Here is a 19,048-nt window from a genome sequence, read left to right as displayed (position 1 = left end):
CATACAGGTCCTCTCTGTCTTACAGGAGAATTTGGCTTTGGCAGCTGGCATCGGGGTTCTCATTTCTTCCTTTGTGCAGCCAGCTTTTATTCCAGCCTAAGTCCCCTTCGTCCATGGTGTTCGCAGAAGAGTCTAGAAGGCTCTGTCTTGAAGCCATAGAAGTAGAACAGCCCTCAAAGAACTGATCCTCATGAGTTCTTCATGAGTGCCAGGGTCAGGACTAGAATACAGGTTCGATGGCATCTAGAACTGGCCCAACTTGCCTCAAACAAGTGCCTGGTTGCACATTTCCCAATTTGGGGATCTGCTTTCACCATGCTTTTATACTTTTCTTCTTTATAACCCTGTATTGTACAAAAAGGTACAAAAAGTTCAAGTATATTGCTATTTCCATGGCATCCTCTAGCTAAAAGGACTGTGTTTCCAGTCCCAGAACATTATGCACAGTAGATGGTTAGTGAAGAAAGTGTCCGTAAAGCAGGAGTTCTTAGAATCATTGTATTTTATTTATAAATACTCCATATCCATCAAACATACATTCCCTTCCTTCCCTCTCCTTATCCCCTAGTAACTTCTATCTACTTTGTCTCTGCAAGTGTCATTATGGAATATTTGTTCTTACTGTGTCTTCCCTGTTTCACTGAGCATGTTTTCAAGGTTCCTCCATGTTGTGGCATGTCTCAAATCTTCACTCTTTTAGCCTATTAATTGTATTTCACTGTATATATGTCCAGATAATATGGTAATTGTATACTTAGCTTTTAGAGGAACTGCCATATTGCTCTCCACAGTGACATGCACCACAAACTTCTCTAGCACTTGATATTTTCTCTTTATTTAATAGCCGTCCTTGGTGGCGTGAAGTGGTATCTCCTGGTTTTCATTTGATTTCCCTAAAGGCTAATAAGGTTGAGCATCTTTTCATATGCCTATTGGCCATTTGTATATCTTTCCTGGGAAAATGATAGTTTTGTTTTTGCAGTATAAAAGTTTTTTATATATTCTAGAAATTAAGCCCCTATCTGGTAAATGGTTTGCATCTATTTTTTCCCATCCTGTAGGTACATTGGTACATTTTGACTTTCTTGATAATGTCTTTGTGGTGCACAAGTTTTTAACTTTGATGAGGTCAAATTCATTGTTTCTTTTATTGGTTTTGCATTTATCATCATGTAAGAATCTGTTTCTAACTTGTTGTACTACTTTGTCTCTTGTAACAGTTTTTTTTATTTGCAATCTGTTTTGTCTAATATTAGTATAACCACCCTGTCTCCATTTTGGTTACTGTTTGGTTCTGTCCTGCCTTTTTAATCCATTTATGTTTAAAATTTGATAAGGCATGACTTCTCCCATTTTGCTCATTGCTTTTTTGTTCACAAGATATTTTACATTGATCCATTTTTAATCACTTCACTTCTCATTTCCTCATGCAGAAATTTTTTAGGTATTTTCTTTAGGGGTCACATTTAACATCTTAGATCTATTACAGTTTTAACTTCAACATCCATACCTTTACTGTATCCCTTTGTCCCTCTCCTCTGTCACTCTTGTTGTAAATTACATCTTTCTACATTGTATGCCCAGTAACTAGGGTATGTGCTTGCTTTTTAAGCATTTGAATTGTAACCATATAAGTAGTAAGAGAGCATCACAAAGGAAAAACGCAGTAATATTGGCATTTATATTTACCTCCATAGTTACCTATACCAGAGGTCTTGTTCTTTGTACAGCTTTGAGTTACTTGTTCAGTATCCTTTCCTTTCAACATATGCTCCCTTGAGCATTTTTTGAAAGGCAGGGCTAAGTGGTAATGAATCCCCACAGGTTTTCTTTATGAGGAAACATCTTTTAAAGGATAGCTTTGTCAAGTATTAGTTTTGGATAACAATTGTTTCTTTCATCACTTTGTCTTACCACTGTCTTCTGCTCTCCATGATTTCAAATGAAAAATTGGATGTTAATCTTCCTAAGGATCCCTTGTCTGTGATTTATCGTTTCTCTCTTGCTGTTTTCAAGATTCCTTGGCAGTTTGATCATAATGTGTCCGAGTGTAGACTTCTTTCCGCAGTATTTGTAAGGTTATTTTTTTAAATATGAAGGCTATTTCTCATTTTCCAAGGGCAATCCTTTTCAACTCTTTGCTATTTCTTGTGCTGTTTACGTCCATGTAGAAATAACTTAGTGATCTGTGTCTTACTCTACCACAGTACTTCTCAGGCTTTAACATTATTAACTTTCTTAAAATACGGATTGCCATCCTACCCCCAGTTTCTGACTCAGTAGATGTGGGCTGGGGCCCAAGAATTTGCAGGTCTTATGAGCTCCCAGACATGCAGATGCTGTGATCTGGGGCACACATGTTGCTCTGTACTAGCTCCATCATCTCACTAATGCTACATCAACTTGGTTAAAACGGCATCCACTGCTTACATCATCATTCAGCCATCTCTCAGCTGCTATTATTCATACTACTTTTTCCTTTGGGAAAATGTACTCCTTTACTTCCATGCCAATTGGATTTCAGTGGGCAGTCAAGGTAAGTGCTCTGTTGCCCTACATTCCTCTGAGCAGTGGTCTTGGTGAAGCTCTTATTTAGGAAATCACTGAGGTGAGGACAGTGGAGGGAAGTGGCAGCAGACCCCTGACAGTCCGTGCACGTTGACTTGCAGGTGACCCTGTGGAAGGAGTCAGTGGACGGGCAGTGGGTGTGCATCAGTGACGTCAACAAGGGCCAGGGCTCCACGTCAACTTCGTTCACAGAGAGCCAGCAGAACGAGCAGTGACAAGACAGGACTGCCCCTTCTGGGTCAACTGACCAGACAACCAAGAACAACATCCTTATTTTCCTACGAATAGTTACAAATGCAACCACAGAATGATCATCTGCTGTAACATGATTCGGTATGGATTGTAACTTAATTCTAGCTGAAAGCACTCTTGCTATGAGGAGAAAAAACTACAAGTGATCTTTAAAAGTATTGTTTTAAAATATTTTTGTCCGTTTTTATTTACCTTTTGGGTTCTGACGTTATTGGGGGTATTATTTCCAATGTACCTGAATAAATCATATTGCTTGTAACTGCTACTGTAGTACCCTAACTCCCTACAATGCCCAGCTTGACTTCACTGGTCAGCAGGCTCTATGCTATGCTTGGCATTCACCAAGGCACAGTCCGGGTTGGCCTGGCTGCCTCACACCCAAAGCTGGCATCCTTGTGACTCAGGTTATAGTGAGAGCCTCTGCTACAGTGGGCACGTGTTTTTGTGAACCACCCTACCACTAAATATCTGCATGCCCCCACAGGAAAATGACTTGGGTCACAAGAGCATCAAGTTCCAGAGGAGAGTGCCCCGTTGCTGTCCTTTGCAAAAGCACAAGCCCCTGTGTAGCAGGTATCACTAATCTGGTCAGAATCCCTGCTGGAAAAACATATCCAAACAAGTGCTACAACACCTTCAGTCTTTCACAGCCAATGTATGGCACAGACCAAATCCACCAATGGATTGTAAACCCTTGAAGAGAAGGATAAGATCTTGTTCAAATTATCTGGCACACAGAAGGTGCTCCAGACCAGAGACATATTTAATGAGGTAAAGAAGGTCCCTTGGCAACTTTAAGGGAAAATGGAATGTGTGGCCACGCATGTCCTACAAGAGGGAAGTCTCACAAGAGAGGCAGACGGCATGTATAACCCCACCACTGTAATCACTCACTCAACACAGGAATCGCAAGGAAAAGCCTCTTAAAAATGAGCTAGTCCAGTGGTTTCTTTTCTAAGCAACAAAGCTCCTTTTTTGAAAGATAGATATCTTAGATCATAATACATAAAGTGAATAGAAGTAGAATGCTTTGGTTGAAGTGAAGATAGAAAGGCCTAGGCCCAACGCACTCAGCCTCCCAAGTCATTCCACAAATCCAAGGCTTGGGGAATGATATGCAAACTGCTTCTTTCCATTTTTTAGATAAAAAGGCCCAAAGTAGGCACCTTTGTATACACTTCTCAGCACACAGGCCTCACTTGATTCTGCTTTGCTTCATATACATGTCTGCCATCCGTAAGAAGCTCTGTGCTTCCCAAATACAGGCCTGGTCTTCCTTACAGTGCCTGCTAACTTCAACAAATGCGTAATGAGAAGAGAGTAATCCAGTGTCACACAGTGGGTGGAGGGTAGGTCACTGGGCTCCTGAGCACGTGCTCTATTTGCAATTTACACCAGTGACGAGCAGTTAAGATAATCTGGAGGAAAATAAGACCACCACCATGGACTGGACAGTCTGCTTAGAGTGATAACAGTCATTAGCCATTCCTGAGGTAAGAGAATCCACCCACCCCACCCCCTTTTTTAACCACATGTGGGCTAGTCAGGCTGAAATACCATTTCATGTCACTCAGCCTACACAGCTGTCAAGCCCAAATAAGACAATGAGTGTAAGGGTTATTTTATCTGAATATTTGGCCAGGCTACTGTGTCCAATTGTTTGGTCAAACACTAGTCCAGACATTGCTGTGAATTTTGTAGATGTGATTAACATCTACAATCAGCTGATTGAGGCAGATCACCCCTCAAATAACAAGGGTGGGCTCCATCCAATCAGCTGAAGGCCTCGAAGAGCAAAATGCTGAGGTTGGCTAGAGAAGAAATTCTGCCTCAAGACTAGAATATCAACTTTTCTGAGTTGCCAGCCTGCCCCAACATCACATTAATTCCTTAAAATTAATCTCTCTATATACTCTTAAACACATGCAAATCCTATCCTATTTTCTGTGGAAAATCCTCACTGATACAGGCAGTTTGAAAGGGAAGAGTGTTACAATTGGGGCAAGGTGATGGTAGCAGCTACATTGTTTTTTAACATTTCATGAAAACAAAGCAACTAAGATAACAAACCCAGAGACATCATTTTCTTTAAGGTAGTCCCTCAAACCCGTGAACATGAAGGAGTAGGACCAAACCAGCCATAGCAGCAATACCTGAGTAGGATCAGGGTTGAGAAAAGGGGGAGTTTTTATGGTCCTAAGAGACAGAGATCCCAGGAATTGCCATCAAATATTGCCATTCTGAACAGAAAATTCAGCAAGCCAATGTGAGAACAACTGTCAACACCAAGAGGAGGTTCAAAGGATTTCATTTGCAAGCGAGTTCAAGGAGACCAAGGGGATACTTCCACTTCTGCACATAAAGGACTGAAGGCTCTAGGAATTTTCCTTACACCATAAACAACTACAAAACCAAACAAAATACATGAAACAACTGTTCTCAGACATAAGACAATAGGCAATTTCTGGGAAAAGGGAAACAAACTAGAGGAGTACCACAACTGCCCCAGCTTACTGCCTACAGGCAGTTTTCAGACCAAAGGGCAGGGAGAGGGAAACCACAGCCTACCAGTCTTCCAAAATTTACGAGACTGAATCAGCATTCAGGGACACCAAGGCAACTAGAATTTATGGGGGTGGAACTGAGAGGTGCAGAGATTTGCATAAGTGTCTCCTGGGGTTTTTAACCAAGTACTAATCTGCATATATATGAAGAAGAAAACTACATGATCAGAAAGCAGTAGCCAAACAATTCTTAGAACTCACATAGGGGGTGGGTGGAAGGTGGGGATCGTTCATGTTCCAAACTACCAGAGTGGAACAACATCATATATAGGGCATTTTCTAAGAAAGGTTATGCCTTAACAATATCCCTTAAATTAGCCCTAGAGTAAAGGTTACTCTGGACCTTAAAAGTAAATCTCCAAAGGATCAAACTGACCCACAAGTAATTTAACACTGTGTCACATTAAAATCCAATGTTTATAAAGGAATACATAAAATCCAGCACTTACAACATAAAATCCACAATGTTCAGCATTCAATCCAAAGTTACCTGGCATGCAAAAAAGCAGGAAAATAAGACCCATAGCCATGAGAGAAAAAAAAAATTTCAAAGAAACAGGCCCAGAAAGGACAAGAGACCATGGAATTAGCAGATACCTTTAAAAGAGCTATTATAAATATGTTTAAGAATATAAAGGGAAATGGAAAAAACAGAGAAATGGAAAATACAAAAAGATGTAAATGAAATTTCTAAAAAATGAAAAATTCAGTATGTGAAATGAAAAATACAATGGATAGGGTTAAGAGCAGATTGGACATTGCAGTAGGAAAGGCCAGTGAATTTGAAGACAGCAATAGAAATTATGAGCTGAAGCAGAGAGAAAAAACAAACAAAAATGAACAAGGCAGCTGTGCCCTGTGGGACAACATCAAGTAGTCTAAAATATGTGAAATGAGAGTCCAAGAAAAAAGGAGGGCAGAGAAACAAAATATATATATTTGAAGAAATACCAGCCAAATATTTCCTAATTTGAAGAAAACTATAACCCACAGATACAAGAAAAGAAAGAAACCTAAAGGAAACATTAAAATGCACACACAGATGCACATAATCAAATCTATTAAATTATAAATGCAGCCAGAGAAAGAGAAAAAGACACTTCCCATACAAAGAAAGCTAAGAATGGCAACTGACTCCTTGTCAGAAATTATGCAAACCAGAAGAAAATTATCTTTTAAGTGCTAGAGGAGAAAAATGTAGACCTAGCATTCTATATCTAGTGAAAATGCCTTTCAAATTGAAGGGGCAATAAAGTCTTTTTCAAATAAAAGCTGAAAGAAGTCATCACCAGCAGACCTGCATTACAAGAATTGTCAAAGGAAATTCTTCAGGCAGAAGGAAAATGATACCAGATGTTCATCTGTGTCTACAACAAGAAATAAAAAGTGCTAGAAATAGTAAATATGTAGGTAAATATAAAAGACTTGTACGCATTTCTTAACTCTTGACTGCTTAAAGCAAAAATAGCAACAAATTATTGTGGGGTTTAGAACACATAGAAATGAAATGTATGACAATAGTACACAAAGGACAGAAGTGGGGAAATGAAAGTATTCTATTAGGTTCTTACACTACATGAAAGGTTATCATATTGGTTGAAAGAACACCGATACATTTAGAATTGTATACTGTAAAACCCAGAGCAAACACTAAAAGAGTCAGAGTACAGCCAGTAACCCCAGTGAAGATAAAATGAAATCGTAAAAAAAATTCAACCGAAGAGTGCACTGGAAAGAGGAAAAAAAAGAAGACGGAACAGATGGGACAAATAGAAAACAAATAGCAAGATGGTAGATTGAAATCAAACTATATAGGTGATTAAAATAAATGTAATTCATCTAAACACTCCAATTAAAAGGCAGACTGTCAGACTGAATTTAAAAAAAAAAGATCCTACTATATACTATTTATATGAAACTCACTTTAAATGTGAAAATGCAGAATGATTAAAACAATGGAAATGATGGAGAAAGATAAACTGTAAACACTAATTAGAAGAAAGCTGAAGTGTCTATTTTAATGCAGAAAAAAACAGATAAGAGAATAAGGAATATTTCCAGGCATAAAGAGGCATATAGTAATAAACGAGTCAATTCATCAAGAAGGCATAACAATTCTAAATGTGTATACACCTAATAGCTGAGCTTCAAAGTTCATGAAACAAAACTGACAGAACTGAGAAACAAGAGTAATCTACAATTATAGTTGGAGATTTCAACGCTTCTCTTTCAAATCAACGCTTCTCTTTCAAAACAATAAACCTCCACCCAACCCCACCACACCCCTCAAAAATAGTAGGGATATAGAAGACGGAAACAAACAGCCTTAGTTTACTAGATGGCTATGACAAATACCATACAATGCATTGGCTTTTTCTTGCTCATAGTTTGGAAGGGTATAGGTCCAAAATAAGACATCGACAAGGCTGTGCTTTCTCCTGAATTCTGTAGCATTCTGAGGCTGCCTCACTGCAATCGCTGGGGTTCCTTGGCTTGCATCTCTGCCTCCCATCGCACAGCGATGTCCTGATCTCCCCGTGTCCACTCTTCTAGTTTCTGCTGATTTCTGACTTCTCCCTGCAGCCTCCTGACTCATCTTAACATACTGAAAGATACTATAATAAACTCACACCTACAGGAATGTGGATTAAGATTAAGTACATGTCTTTTCTGGAGGACATAATTCAATCTACCACACAAACCTGTCACCCAACTTGATCTAATTAGCATGTATAGAATATTCTACCCAACAACAGTAAAAAAAAAAAAAAACACCCTCAAGGGCACCTGGAATACTCTGATATAGGTGGGTTCCTGGTCCCTAAAACAAATCTTAACAAATTTAAAAGGCCTGAAGTCACACAGAATATATTCTCTGACTTATAATGGAATCACAGTAGAAATCACTCACAAATATTTGGAAAATCCACAAATATCTGAAATTAAACAATACACTTCTACATAACTCAGGGGTCACAGAAGAAAAAGCACAAGGTATCCCAGTTTACAAGAGCTGCTATGACAAATACCACACAGAGGTTGGCTTAAAGAACAGGAATTTATTGTCTCTTAGTTCCGGAAGCTAATATCCAAAATCAAGGTTATCAGCAATGCCATGCTTTCTCCTAGAATCTGTCTGTTCTGGCAATCCTCCATCACATGGGGGGCTCTCTCTCCTTGTGCCTGTTCCTGGCTCCTGGCTGCATCCAAATTTCCTTCACCTGTAAGGACTCCAGATTATATGGATTCAGGTCCATCTTGATTCAAATTTGGCCTCATTTATTCACAAATGTGTTCACATTCATACTCTGACTCACCTTGATATATTCAAAGAGCCTATTTACAAATGGACCAGGGATTAGGACTTGAGCATGTCTTTTGTAGGGGATATGATTAAATCCCCCACACAAGGTATATTAGCAAATATTCTTAAAGAAAGAAAAAGGACGTGAAAAAGATGAAAGGAATCCACCAAAGGGCTGAGGAAAGTCGACGGTATTGGGATACACTAGGCATTCAAGACTCAAAAATACATTTCCATCCAAAAAAGGCAGAGCCCCACCCTAAGGAAAAACTAATGAGAGCAGAATTCAAGTTAAACAAGGCAAGAACAAATGGAGATAAAGGAGAAAGATGAGATATTAACAGAGGGGAATAACTCAGGAAATATTTCCCACATGAAATCTGGCAGAAAAGACAGATTTCAGAATATACTCTAGAGGTAGCCTACACAGACCATTTAAAAACATACCATGGTATCAGAGGAAGGAACCCTGAGTGTTAAAAGGTACACAGTCAATTCTTATTCCCTACACAGCAACCTCCCCCTAAAAGCACAGAAAGACCCATTTTGTTTAAAAATGAAGAGAAATGGATTGCACCTTTTCTGTTTTCCACAGAGAAACACTGTAAGAAAAGAGAGGAAAATAACCTGAATACAATATTGACGGACAACTAAAGCTCTCCAGTAAGATGTTGCCTACAAAACAGATGAAGAGGCTTATCCTCCATGAAAGTAACTAGAAAGGGGCCAGAGGACACCAGAGACCGCAGTTTTGGGATGTGACTGGCCATAAAGGGTCCCCCACAATATGTGGAGCGAACACCACAAAAACAGAAGAGACATGGCAGCGCAAGTGATGCAGTGAGTGTCTTCCCATCAGACAACCTCCCAACTGGCAGCAGCAAACCGCCACCAGGCAAGGGAGTGGGCAGTGGCTCTCAACGCTGTTGCACCTACTTTGACAGTTTCCTGGGGGTGATCCTCCATAGTCAGACAGCGGGGAGAAGCCAGGAAGGGAAAGGCACCATACCAGCGATCAAGAGTCCCTCCCACACCCCAGAGACTTGCAGGTGCAAGGCGGGCAGGGAACCAGTAGGCAGGGCCCACATTCCATCTCTGGGATGCCCTTGATCAGACTCCCTGCCTACCTGCCCAGGGCCTGATCCCAGCCCCAGGAAAGGCATTCCCTAGTTTACAGGGAGACTGAGTGCACTGACTGGTTTCCCACCCGGTTTGGACTCCACCCACCACCCAGGAGAAGTTCCCCCAGGGAAGAGCTACTTGTGAGTGCCACCTGCGGGTAGAAAGGGAAACTGCACCCCAGCAAGCTGTGCCTCGAGAGCGCCAACTGCTGGTAGAATTGGGAAACTGCATGCCAGCCAACCAAAATACATATAAATGCTGAAATAATTCTGCACTTCCCAAAATAAACCTATCAAGACAAGCAAATGCCCAGATGTCAACAGAAAATAACACAGCACTTGAAGGATCTACAAGATATGGACAAGCCAAACGAAAAATTAAAAAGCCAGAAGAGACACGAACTTTGGAGCAATTAATTAAAGAAGTACAAACAAATTTCCAAACAACTTCAACAAGGTGGCTAAAGACATAAGGGAAATCAAGAAGACTCCACAAGAGCATAAAGAAGAATTTGACAGTGTAAACTTAAAAAATACCAGACCTTATAGAAATAAAAGAAACTGTGGCTCAAATTAAACATATACTAGAGAGACAGAACAGCAGATTTGAAGACGCAGAACAAAGGATAAGTGAGGACAGAGTAAATGAACGTGAGCACATAAAAGAATGGGGAAAAATTTTTTTTCAAATGGATCGCAGAGAAATAGACAACATGAAATAAACAGAAATAAGAATCATTAGTATCCCGAAAGAAGATAATAATTCCAAATAAACATACCTGGAGACATACACTGATTGTCAAATGCTGAAGAGAAGGAGAAACTACTCAAAGCATCAAAAGAGAAGCAATTCACCACATACAAGGAAAACAACGTAAGACTAAGTCGTGACTACTCAGCAGGCAACATGGAGGCAAGAAGGCAGCGGTATGACATATTTCACATTCTGAAAGAGAAAAATTGCCAGCCAAGAATTCTTTATCCAGCAAAGCTCTCCTTCAAAATTGAGAGTTTAAAATTCCCCCAAACAAATGCTGACAGAATTTGTTAACAAGATACCTGCACTGCAAGAAATACTAAAGGGAGGTCTTCTACCAGCTAAGAAAAAAAGGAGAGAGAAGTTTGCAGAAGAGCACAGAACTGAAAGTTATCACTAAGGGTAACTTAAAGGAAAAAAAAGAGGGGAAAAAAAATAGCTCTAACAACTAAAAACCAAACAATCACATGGCTGGTTCAAGAACGCCTTTCACAGTAATAACGTTGAATGTGAATAGATTTAACTCTCCAATTAAAAGATACAGACTGGGAGAATGGATTAAAAAACAGGACCCAGCACTATGCTCCTTATATGAGTCTCATCTTAGACCCTGCAACAAAGAGACTGAAAGTGAAAGGATGGAAAAAAATATTCTACGCAAACTGCAATCAAAAGAAAGCTTGGGTAGGACAGATGGAAGAAGATGGTGGCAGAGAGAGGAGTGGAAGCTAGTTAGCCCGCCTGGAACAACTAATAACCTGGTACAACTAGTAAATAATCTAGAATAACTGCTGAGGGAAAAACATGACTGTCCACACAACATATACCAACCTGGATGGAGAGGAATGCCTGACACTGCACCATAAAATCTATAAGTAAAAACTGCGGACCCACGCCAAGAGCCCCTCCCCCACAGCAGCCCAAACTTCAAAGCCTTGCTGTGCTAGAGAGCAGCACTCTGAACAAGCGAATATAGCTCAGCCCAGCTCCGACTGAGGTTTTAATTAACAAATGTTGACTACTCAATACAAGCTATGAACCCCTCACAAGCAGACAGGCTTTTGGTGACAGCTGACCTTGGAGAGCTGGAGGACCTCTCTGGGAGGGAGGGGGAGCGCAGGGGACGGGGTGCTATCTCTGGCCAACAGGTAAAACTGAGGGTGGCCATGAACTGGCCCTGAAGGGGGGCTTTCTGTCCCTTTTTCGGCTCAGTGGAGAAACCCTCAGCCATTTTCAGTTTCCAGCGCTCTGACCCAGACGGGTGGAGATAACAGAGTCAGAGAGACAATTCAAATGTAAATAATATCTCCCTAGGAGGTGTATATTCCCTAAAAGGAAAGAGGTGGTGCCAAGCTCTACTACCCACCTTCATTCAGAACCAGACCCCAGAGCCTGGGGGAAAAGAGACACGGGCCACACCTCCTTATACCAGTCTGGAGTGACAGGCTGACAGGCGCCACCTGCTGGGCAGAAAAGCACAGCTGCTTGAGGCCTCACAGGATGTATCAATCTTCTAAGATACACTCTCAGAGAAACCTGATACTATTGTCTCTTTCTGAGACCTGACCCCGTTCTAGTCTGGGAAAACCTGATTGGGGTAACCAAGGAAATCAGATGCCTAGACAACAGAAAACTACAACCTACACTAAGAAAAATGAAGTTATGGCTCAGTCAAAGGAACAAACTTATACTTCAACTGAGATACAGGAATTGAAACAACTAATGCTAAATCAATTCAAAAAGTTTAGGGAAGATATGGCAAAAGAGATGAAGCATATAAAGACAACACTGGGTGAACATAAGGTAGAAATTGAAAGTTCAAAAAAAAACAACTGGCAGAATCTACGGAAATGAAAGGGACAACACAAAAGATGAAAGACACAATGGAGACATACAACAGATCTCAACAGGCAGAAGAAACACTCAGGAACTGGAGAACAAGATACCTGAAAGCCTACACACAAAAGAATAGATAGGGAAAAGAATGGAAAAATATGAGAAACGTCTCAGGGAATTGAATGACAACACAAAATGCAGTAATATACGTGTCATGGTGTCCCAGAAAGAGAAGAGAAGGAAAAGGGGAAGAAGCAATAATAGAGGAAATAATAAATGAAAATTTCCTATCTCTTATGAAAGACATAAAATTACAGATCCAAGAAGTGCAGTGTACCCCGAACAGAATAAATCTGAATAAGCCTATGCCAAGACACTTAATAATCAGATTATCAAATGTCAAAGATAGAGAATCCTGAACGCACCAAGAGAAAAGCAATCCATCACATACAAAGGAAGCTTGATAAAATTATGTGCGGATTTCTCAATAAGAACTATGGAGGCAAGAAGAAAGTGGGATGATATATTTAAGATACTGAAAGAGAAAAACCACCAACCAAGAATCCTGTATCCAGGAAAACTGTCTTTCAAATATAAGGGAGAGCTTAAAATATTCTCTGACAAACAGATGACAGAGTTTGTGAACAAATTTGTGCTCTACAGGAAACACTAAAGGGAGCACTATAGACAGAAAGGAAAACACAGGAGTGAGATGTCTGGAACACAATTTTGGGAGACAGTAGCATAGCAAAGTAAGTACACTGAACAAAGATAACTGTGAGTGTGGTTGAAAGAGGAAGATTACAAGCATGTGGGACACCAGAAGGAAACAGGAAAGATTTAGACTGGGACTGTATAATTCAGTGAAACCTAGGATGCTCAATGATTGTGATGAAAGGTCCAAATGTTTTTACATGAGGGAGAACAAATGAATGTCAACATCGCAAGGTGTTAAAAATAGGGTGGGATTGGTGAAAAATGCAATCAATGAAAACTACAGACTATAATTAACAGAAACTTATTATGCTTCCTTTAATGTAACAAAGGCAATACACCAACACTAAATGCATATGGGGGGAGGAACATAAGGGAGGAGTATGGGACTCTTGGCATTAGTAATGTTCTCTGACTCTATTCTACTTTACCTTAATGCTTTCTTTCCTTTTGCTGCTTCCTAGCTGTCATGTTTTGTTTGTTTGTTTCTCTTTTTCTTTTCCTTTTGTCTCTATCTTCTTTGACTCTTCCTCCTCCTTTGTGGAAGAAATGGAGATGTCCTTTTATTGATAGTGGTGATGGTGGTGAATACATAAATAAGTGACTATACAGGGAACCATCGATTGTTTACTTAGGATGGAATGCATGTGTGTGAACAAAACCATCTTAGAAAAAATGGGTTGATGAAGAAACCTTCAGGGCACTATATTGAGTGAAATAAGACAGACACATGAGGAAAAATATTGCAGAGTCTCACTGATAGGAACTAATTATAATATGTAAACTCAGACATGAAAGATAAGTTACTAAGATATAGAACAAGGCTAAAGAGTGGGGAGTAGTTGCTTATTATGAGCAGATTGTTCAACTAGGGTGAACTCAAACGTTTGGAAATGGACAGAGGTGATGGTAGCATGTTGTGAGAATAACTAACAGTCCTGAATGGTGTGTGAATGAGGTGGAAAGGGTAAGCTCAGAGTCACGTATGTCACCAGAAGGAAAGTTCGCGGTTAAAAGATGGCAATGTATAAAACGGAATCTTGTGGTGGACAATATCTATGATTAACTGTCCAAATATTAGAAATCTCTCTCATGAACTAGAACAAATGTATGACACTATAATCAGAAGTTAATAATAGAGGGCCATATAGGAAAAAAAAATAAACCTATTGCAAACTATATACTACAGTTAGTAGTATTTTAACATTTTCATCAACAGTAACAAACGTACTATACCAATATTATGAATCAATAATGGAGGGGGGTGGTTAGGGGTATGGGAGGATTTGAGTTTCCTTTTTTTGTACTTATTTCTTTTCTGGAGTAATAAAAATGTTCAAAAAATTGAAAAACAAAAATTAATTGTGGTGATGGATACACAGCTGTATAATGGTACCATGGGCAACTGATTGTACACTTTGGATCTTTGGATAACTGTATGGTATGTCAACAATCTCAGTTAAAAAAAAAAAAAAAAGCTGGGGTAGCTATATGAATATCAGACAAAACAGACTTTAAATGCAAAGATGTCAGAAGAGACCAAGAAGAACACTATATATTAATAAAAGGGATAATACACCAAGAAGCAGTAACAATTATAAATCTTCATGCACCCAATCAGGAGTTCCAAAATTCATGAGACAAATATTGGCAAAACTAAAGGGAGCAATAGACACATCTAGAATAATAGTGGGAGACTTCAACACACCACTCTTTTCTATAGACAGAACTAGACAGAGGACCAATAAAGAAATTGAGAAGCTAAACAACATGATAGATGAAAGAGACTTAACAGACATCTATATATTGTTACATCCCAAAGTACCAGGATACATATTCTTCTCTAGTATATGTTCCAGCTCATAGAATGTTTCCCAGGATAGATCATATGCTGGGGCATACAACAAGTCTTAATAAATTTAAAAAGACTGAAATTATTCAAAGCATATTCTCTGACCACAATGGAATGCAACCAGAAATCAGCAACCACCAAAGAACCAGATCTTTCACAAATAGATGGAGGTTAAATAACATACTCCTAAACAACCAGTGGGTCAAAGAAGAAATTGCAAAAGAAATTGGTAAATATCTAGAGATGAAGGAAAATGAAAAAACAACATATCAAAATTTGTGGGATGTAGTGAAGGCAGTGCTGAAAGGAAAATTTATAGCTCTAAATGCATACATCAAAATGTAAGAGGATTAAACTCCCTAATTAAAAGATATAGATTCGCAGAATGGATCAAAAAAAATGAACCATCAATATGTTGCATACAAGAGACTCATCTTAGACACAGGGACACAAAGAAACTGAAAGTGAAAGGATGGAAAAAAATATTTCATGCAAGCTACAGCCAAAAGAAAGCAGGTGTAGCAATATTAATCTCAGATAAAATAGACTTCAAATGCAGGGATGTTTTGAGAGACAAAGAAGGCCACTACATACTAATAAAAGGGGCAATTCAGCAAGAAGAAATAACAATCGTAAATGTCTATGCACCCAATCAAGGTGCCACAAAATACATGAGAGAAACACTGGCAAAACTAAAGGAAGCAATTGATGTTTCCACAATAATCGTGGGAGACTTCAACACATCACTCTCTCCTATAGATAGATCAACCAGACAGAAGACCAATAAGGAAACTGAAAACCTAAACAATCTGATAAATGAATTAGATTTAACAGACATATACAGGACATTACATCCCAAATCACCAGGATACACATACTTTTCTAGTGCTCATGGAACTTTCTCCAGAATAGATCATATGCTGGGACATAAAACAAGCCTCAATAAATTTAAAAAGATTGAAATTATTCAAAGCACATTCTCTGACCACAATGGAATACAATTAGAAGTCAATAACCATCAGAGACTTAGAAAATTCACAAATACCTGGAGGTTAAACAACACACTCCTAAACAATCAGTGGGTTAAAGAAGAAATAGCAAGAGAAATTGCTAAATATATAGAGACGAATGAAAATGAGAACACAACATACCAAAACCTATGGGATGCAGCAAAAGCAGTGCTAAGGGGGAAATTTATAGCACTAAACGCATATATTAAAAAGGAAGAAAGAGCCAAAATCAAAGAACTAATGGATCAACTGAAGAAGCTAGAAAATGAACAGCAAACCAATCCTAAACCAAGTAGAAGAAAAGAAATAACAAGGATTAAAGCAGAAATAAATGACATAGAGAACAAAAAAACAATAGAGAGGATAAATATCACCAAAAGTTGGTTCTTTGAGAAGATCAACAAGATTGACAAGCCCCTAGCTAGACTGACAAAATCAAAAAGAGAGAAGACCCATATAAACAAAATAATGAATGAAAAAGGTGACATAACTGCAGATCCTGAAGAAATTAAAAAAATTATAAGAGGATATTATGAACAACTGTATGGCAACAAACTGGATAATGTAGAAGAAATGGACAATTTCCTGGAAACATATGAACAACCTAGACTGACCAGAGAAGAAACAGAAGACCTCAACCAACCCATCACAAGCAAAGAGATCCAATCAGTCATCAAAAATCTTCCCACAAATAAATGCCCAGGGCCAGATGGCTTCACAGGGGAATTCTACCAAACTTTCCAGAAAGAACTGACACCAATCTTACTCAAACTCTTTCAAAACATTGAAGAAAATGGAACACTACCTAACTCATTTTATGAAGCTAACATCAATCTAATACCAAAACCAGGCAAAGATGCTACAAAAAAGGAAAACTACCGGCCAATCTCCCTAATGAATATAGATGCAAAAATCCTCAACAAAATACTTGCAAATCGACTCCAAAGACATATTAAAAAAATCATACACCATGACCAAGTGGGGTTCATTCCAGGCATGCAAGGATGGTTCAACATAAGAAAAACAATCAATGTATTACAACACATTAAAAACTCGAAAGGGAAAAATAAATTGATCATCTCAATAGATGCTGAAAAAGCATTTGACAAAATCCAACATCCCTTTTTGATAAAAACACTTCAAAAGGTAGGAATTGAAGGAAACTTCCTCAACATGATAAAGAGCATATATGAAAAACCCACAGCCAGCATAGTACTCAATGGTGAGAGACTGAAAGCCTTCCCTCTAAGATCAGGAACAAGACAAGGATTCCCGCTGTCACCACTGTTATTCAACATTGTGCTGGAAGTGCTAGCCAGGGCAATCCGGCAAGACAAAGAAATAAAAGGCATCCAAATTGGAAAAGAAGAAGTAAAACTGTCATTGTTTGCAGATGATATGATCTTATATCTAGAAAACCCTGAGAAATCGACGATACAGCTACTAGAGCTAATAAACAAATTTAGCAAAGTAGCGGGATACAAGATTAATGCACATAAGTCAGTAATGTTTCTATATGCTAGAAATGAACTGAAGAGACACTCAAGAAAAAGATACCATTTTCAATAGCAACTAAAAAAATCAAGTACCTAGGAATAAACTTAACCAAAGATGTAAAAGACCTATACAAAGAAAACTACATAACTCTACTAAAAGAAATAGAAGGGAACCTTAAAAGATGGAAAAATATTCCATGTTCATGGATAGGAAGGCTAAATGTCATTAAGATGTCAATTCTACCCAAACTCATCTACAGATTCAATGCAATCCCAATCAAAATTCCAACAACCTACTTTGCAGACTTGGAAAAGCTAGTTATCAAATTTATTTGGAAAGGGAAGATGCCTCGAATTGCTAAAGACACTCTAAAAAAGAAAAACGAATTGGGAGGACTTACACTCCGACTTTGAAGCTTATTATAAAGCCACAGTTGCCAAAACAGCATGGTACTGGCACAAAGATAGACATATAGATCAATGGAATCGAATTGAGAATTCAGAAATAGACCCTCAGATCTATGGCCGACTGATCTTTGATAAGGCCCCCAAAGTCACCGAACTGAGTCATAATGGTCTTTTCAACAAATGGGGCTGGGAGAGTTGGATATCCATATCCAAAAGAATGAAAGAGGACCCCTACCTCACCCCCTACACAAAAATTAACTCAAAATGGACCAAAGATCTCAATATAAAAGAAAGTACCATAAAACTCCTAGAAGATAATGTAGGAAAACATCTTCAAGACCTTGCATTAGGCGGCCACTTCCTAGACTTTACAACCAAAGCACAAGCAACAAAAGAGAAAATAGATAAATGGGAACTCCTCAAGCTTAGAAGTTTCTGCACCTCAAAGGAATTTCTCAAAAAGGTAAAGAGGCAGCCAACTCAATGGGAAAAAATTTTTGGAAACCATGTATCTGACAAAAGACTGATATCTTGCATATACAAAGAAATCCTACAACTCAATGACAATAGTACAGACAGCCCAATTATAAAATGGGCAAAAGATATGAAAAGACAGTTCTCTGAAGAGGAAATACAAATGGCCAAGAAACACATGAAAAAATGTTCAGCTTCACTAGCTATTAGAGAGATGCAAATTAAGACCACAATGAGATACCATCTAACACCGGTTAGAATGGCTGCCATTAAACAAACAGGAAACTACAAATGCTGGAGGGGATGTGGAGAAATTGGAACTCTCATTCATTGTTGGTGGGACTGTATAATGGTTCAGCCACTCTGGAAGTCAGTCTGGCAGTTCCTTAGAAAACTAGATACAGAATTACCATTCGATCCAGCGATTGCACTTCTCGGTATATACCCGGAAGATCGGAAAGCAGTGACACGAACAGATATCTGCACGCCAATGTTCATAGCAGCATTATTCACAATTGCCAAGAGATGGAAACAACCGAAATGTCCTTCAACAGATGAGTGGATAAATAAAATGTGGTATATACACACGATGGAATACTACACGGCAGTAAGAAGGAACGACCTCGTGAAACATATGACAACATGGATGAACCTTTAAGACATAATGCTGAGCGAAATAAGCCAAGCACAAA

The 19,048-nt window shown here is 38.9% G+C and overlaps 1 protein-coding gene across 2 annotated transcripts in view; it reads left to right on the top strand.

Annotated features, from left to right (window-relative positions):
* Positions 1-3,079, top strand: part of SEC13 (SEC13 homolog, nuclear pore and COPII coat complex component) — a 65,903-nt gene extending 62,824 nt beyond the window's left edge. For both annotated transcript variants that reach the window (XM_037801838.1, XM_037801829.1), the window contains exon 9: positions 2,670-3,079. In XM_037801838.1, the coding sequence (XP_037657766.1) occupies positions 2,670-2,783 (114 nt within the window). In that variant the 3' untranslated portion in view covers positions 2,784-3,079. The remainder of the gene's footprint in view (positions 1-2,669) is intronic.
* Positions 3,080-19,048: the final 15,969 nt, after the last annotated feature.

This window comes from Choloepus didactylus, chromosome 1 (assembly GCF_015220235.1).
Source record: "Choloepus didactylus isolate mChoDid1 chromosome 1, mChoDid1.pri, whole genome shotgun sequence".
Classification (NCBI taxonomy): domain Eukaryota; kingdom Metazoa; phylum Chordata; class Mammalia; order Pilosa; family Megalonychidae; genus Choloepus; species Choloepus didactylus.
Note: the sequence above shows the minus strand (reverse complement) of the source record. Positions and strands in the feature narration are given on the sequence as shown.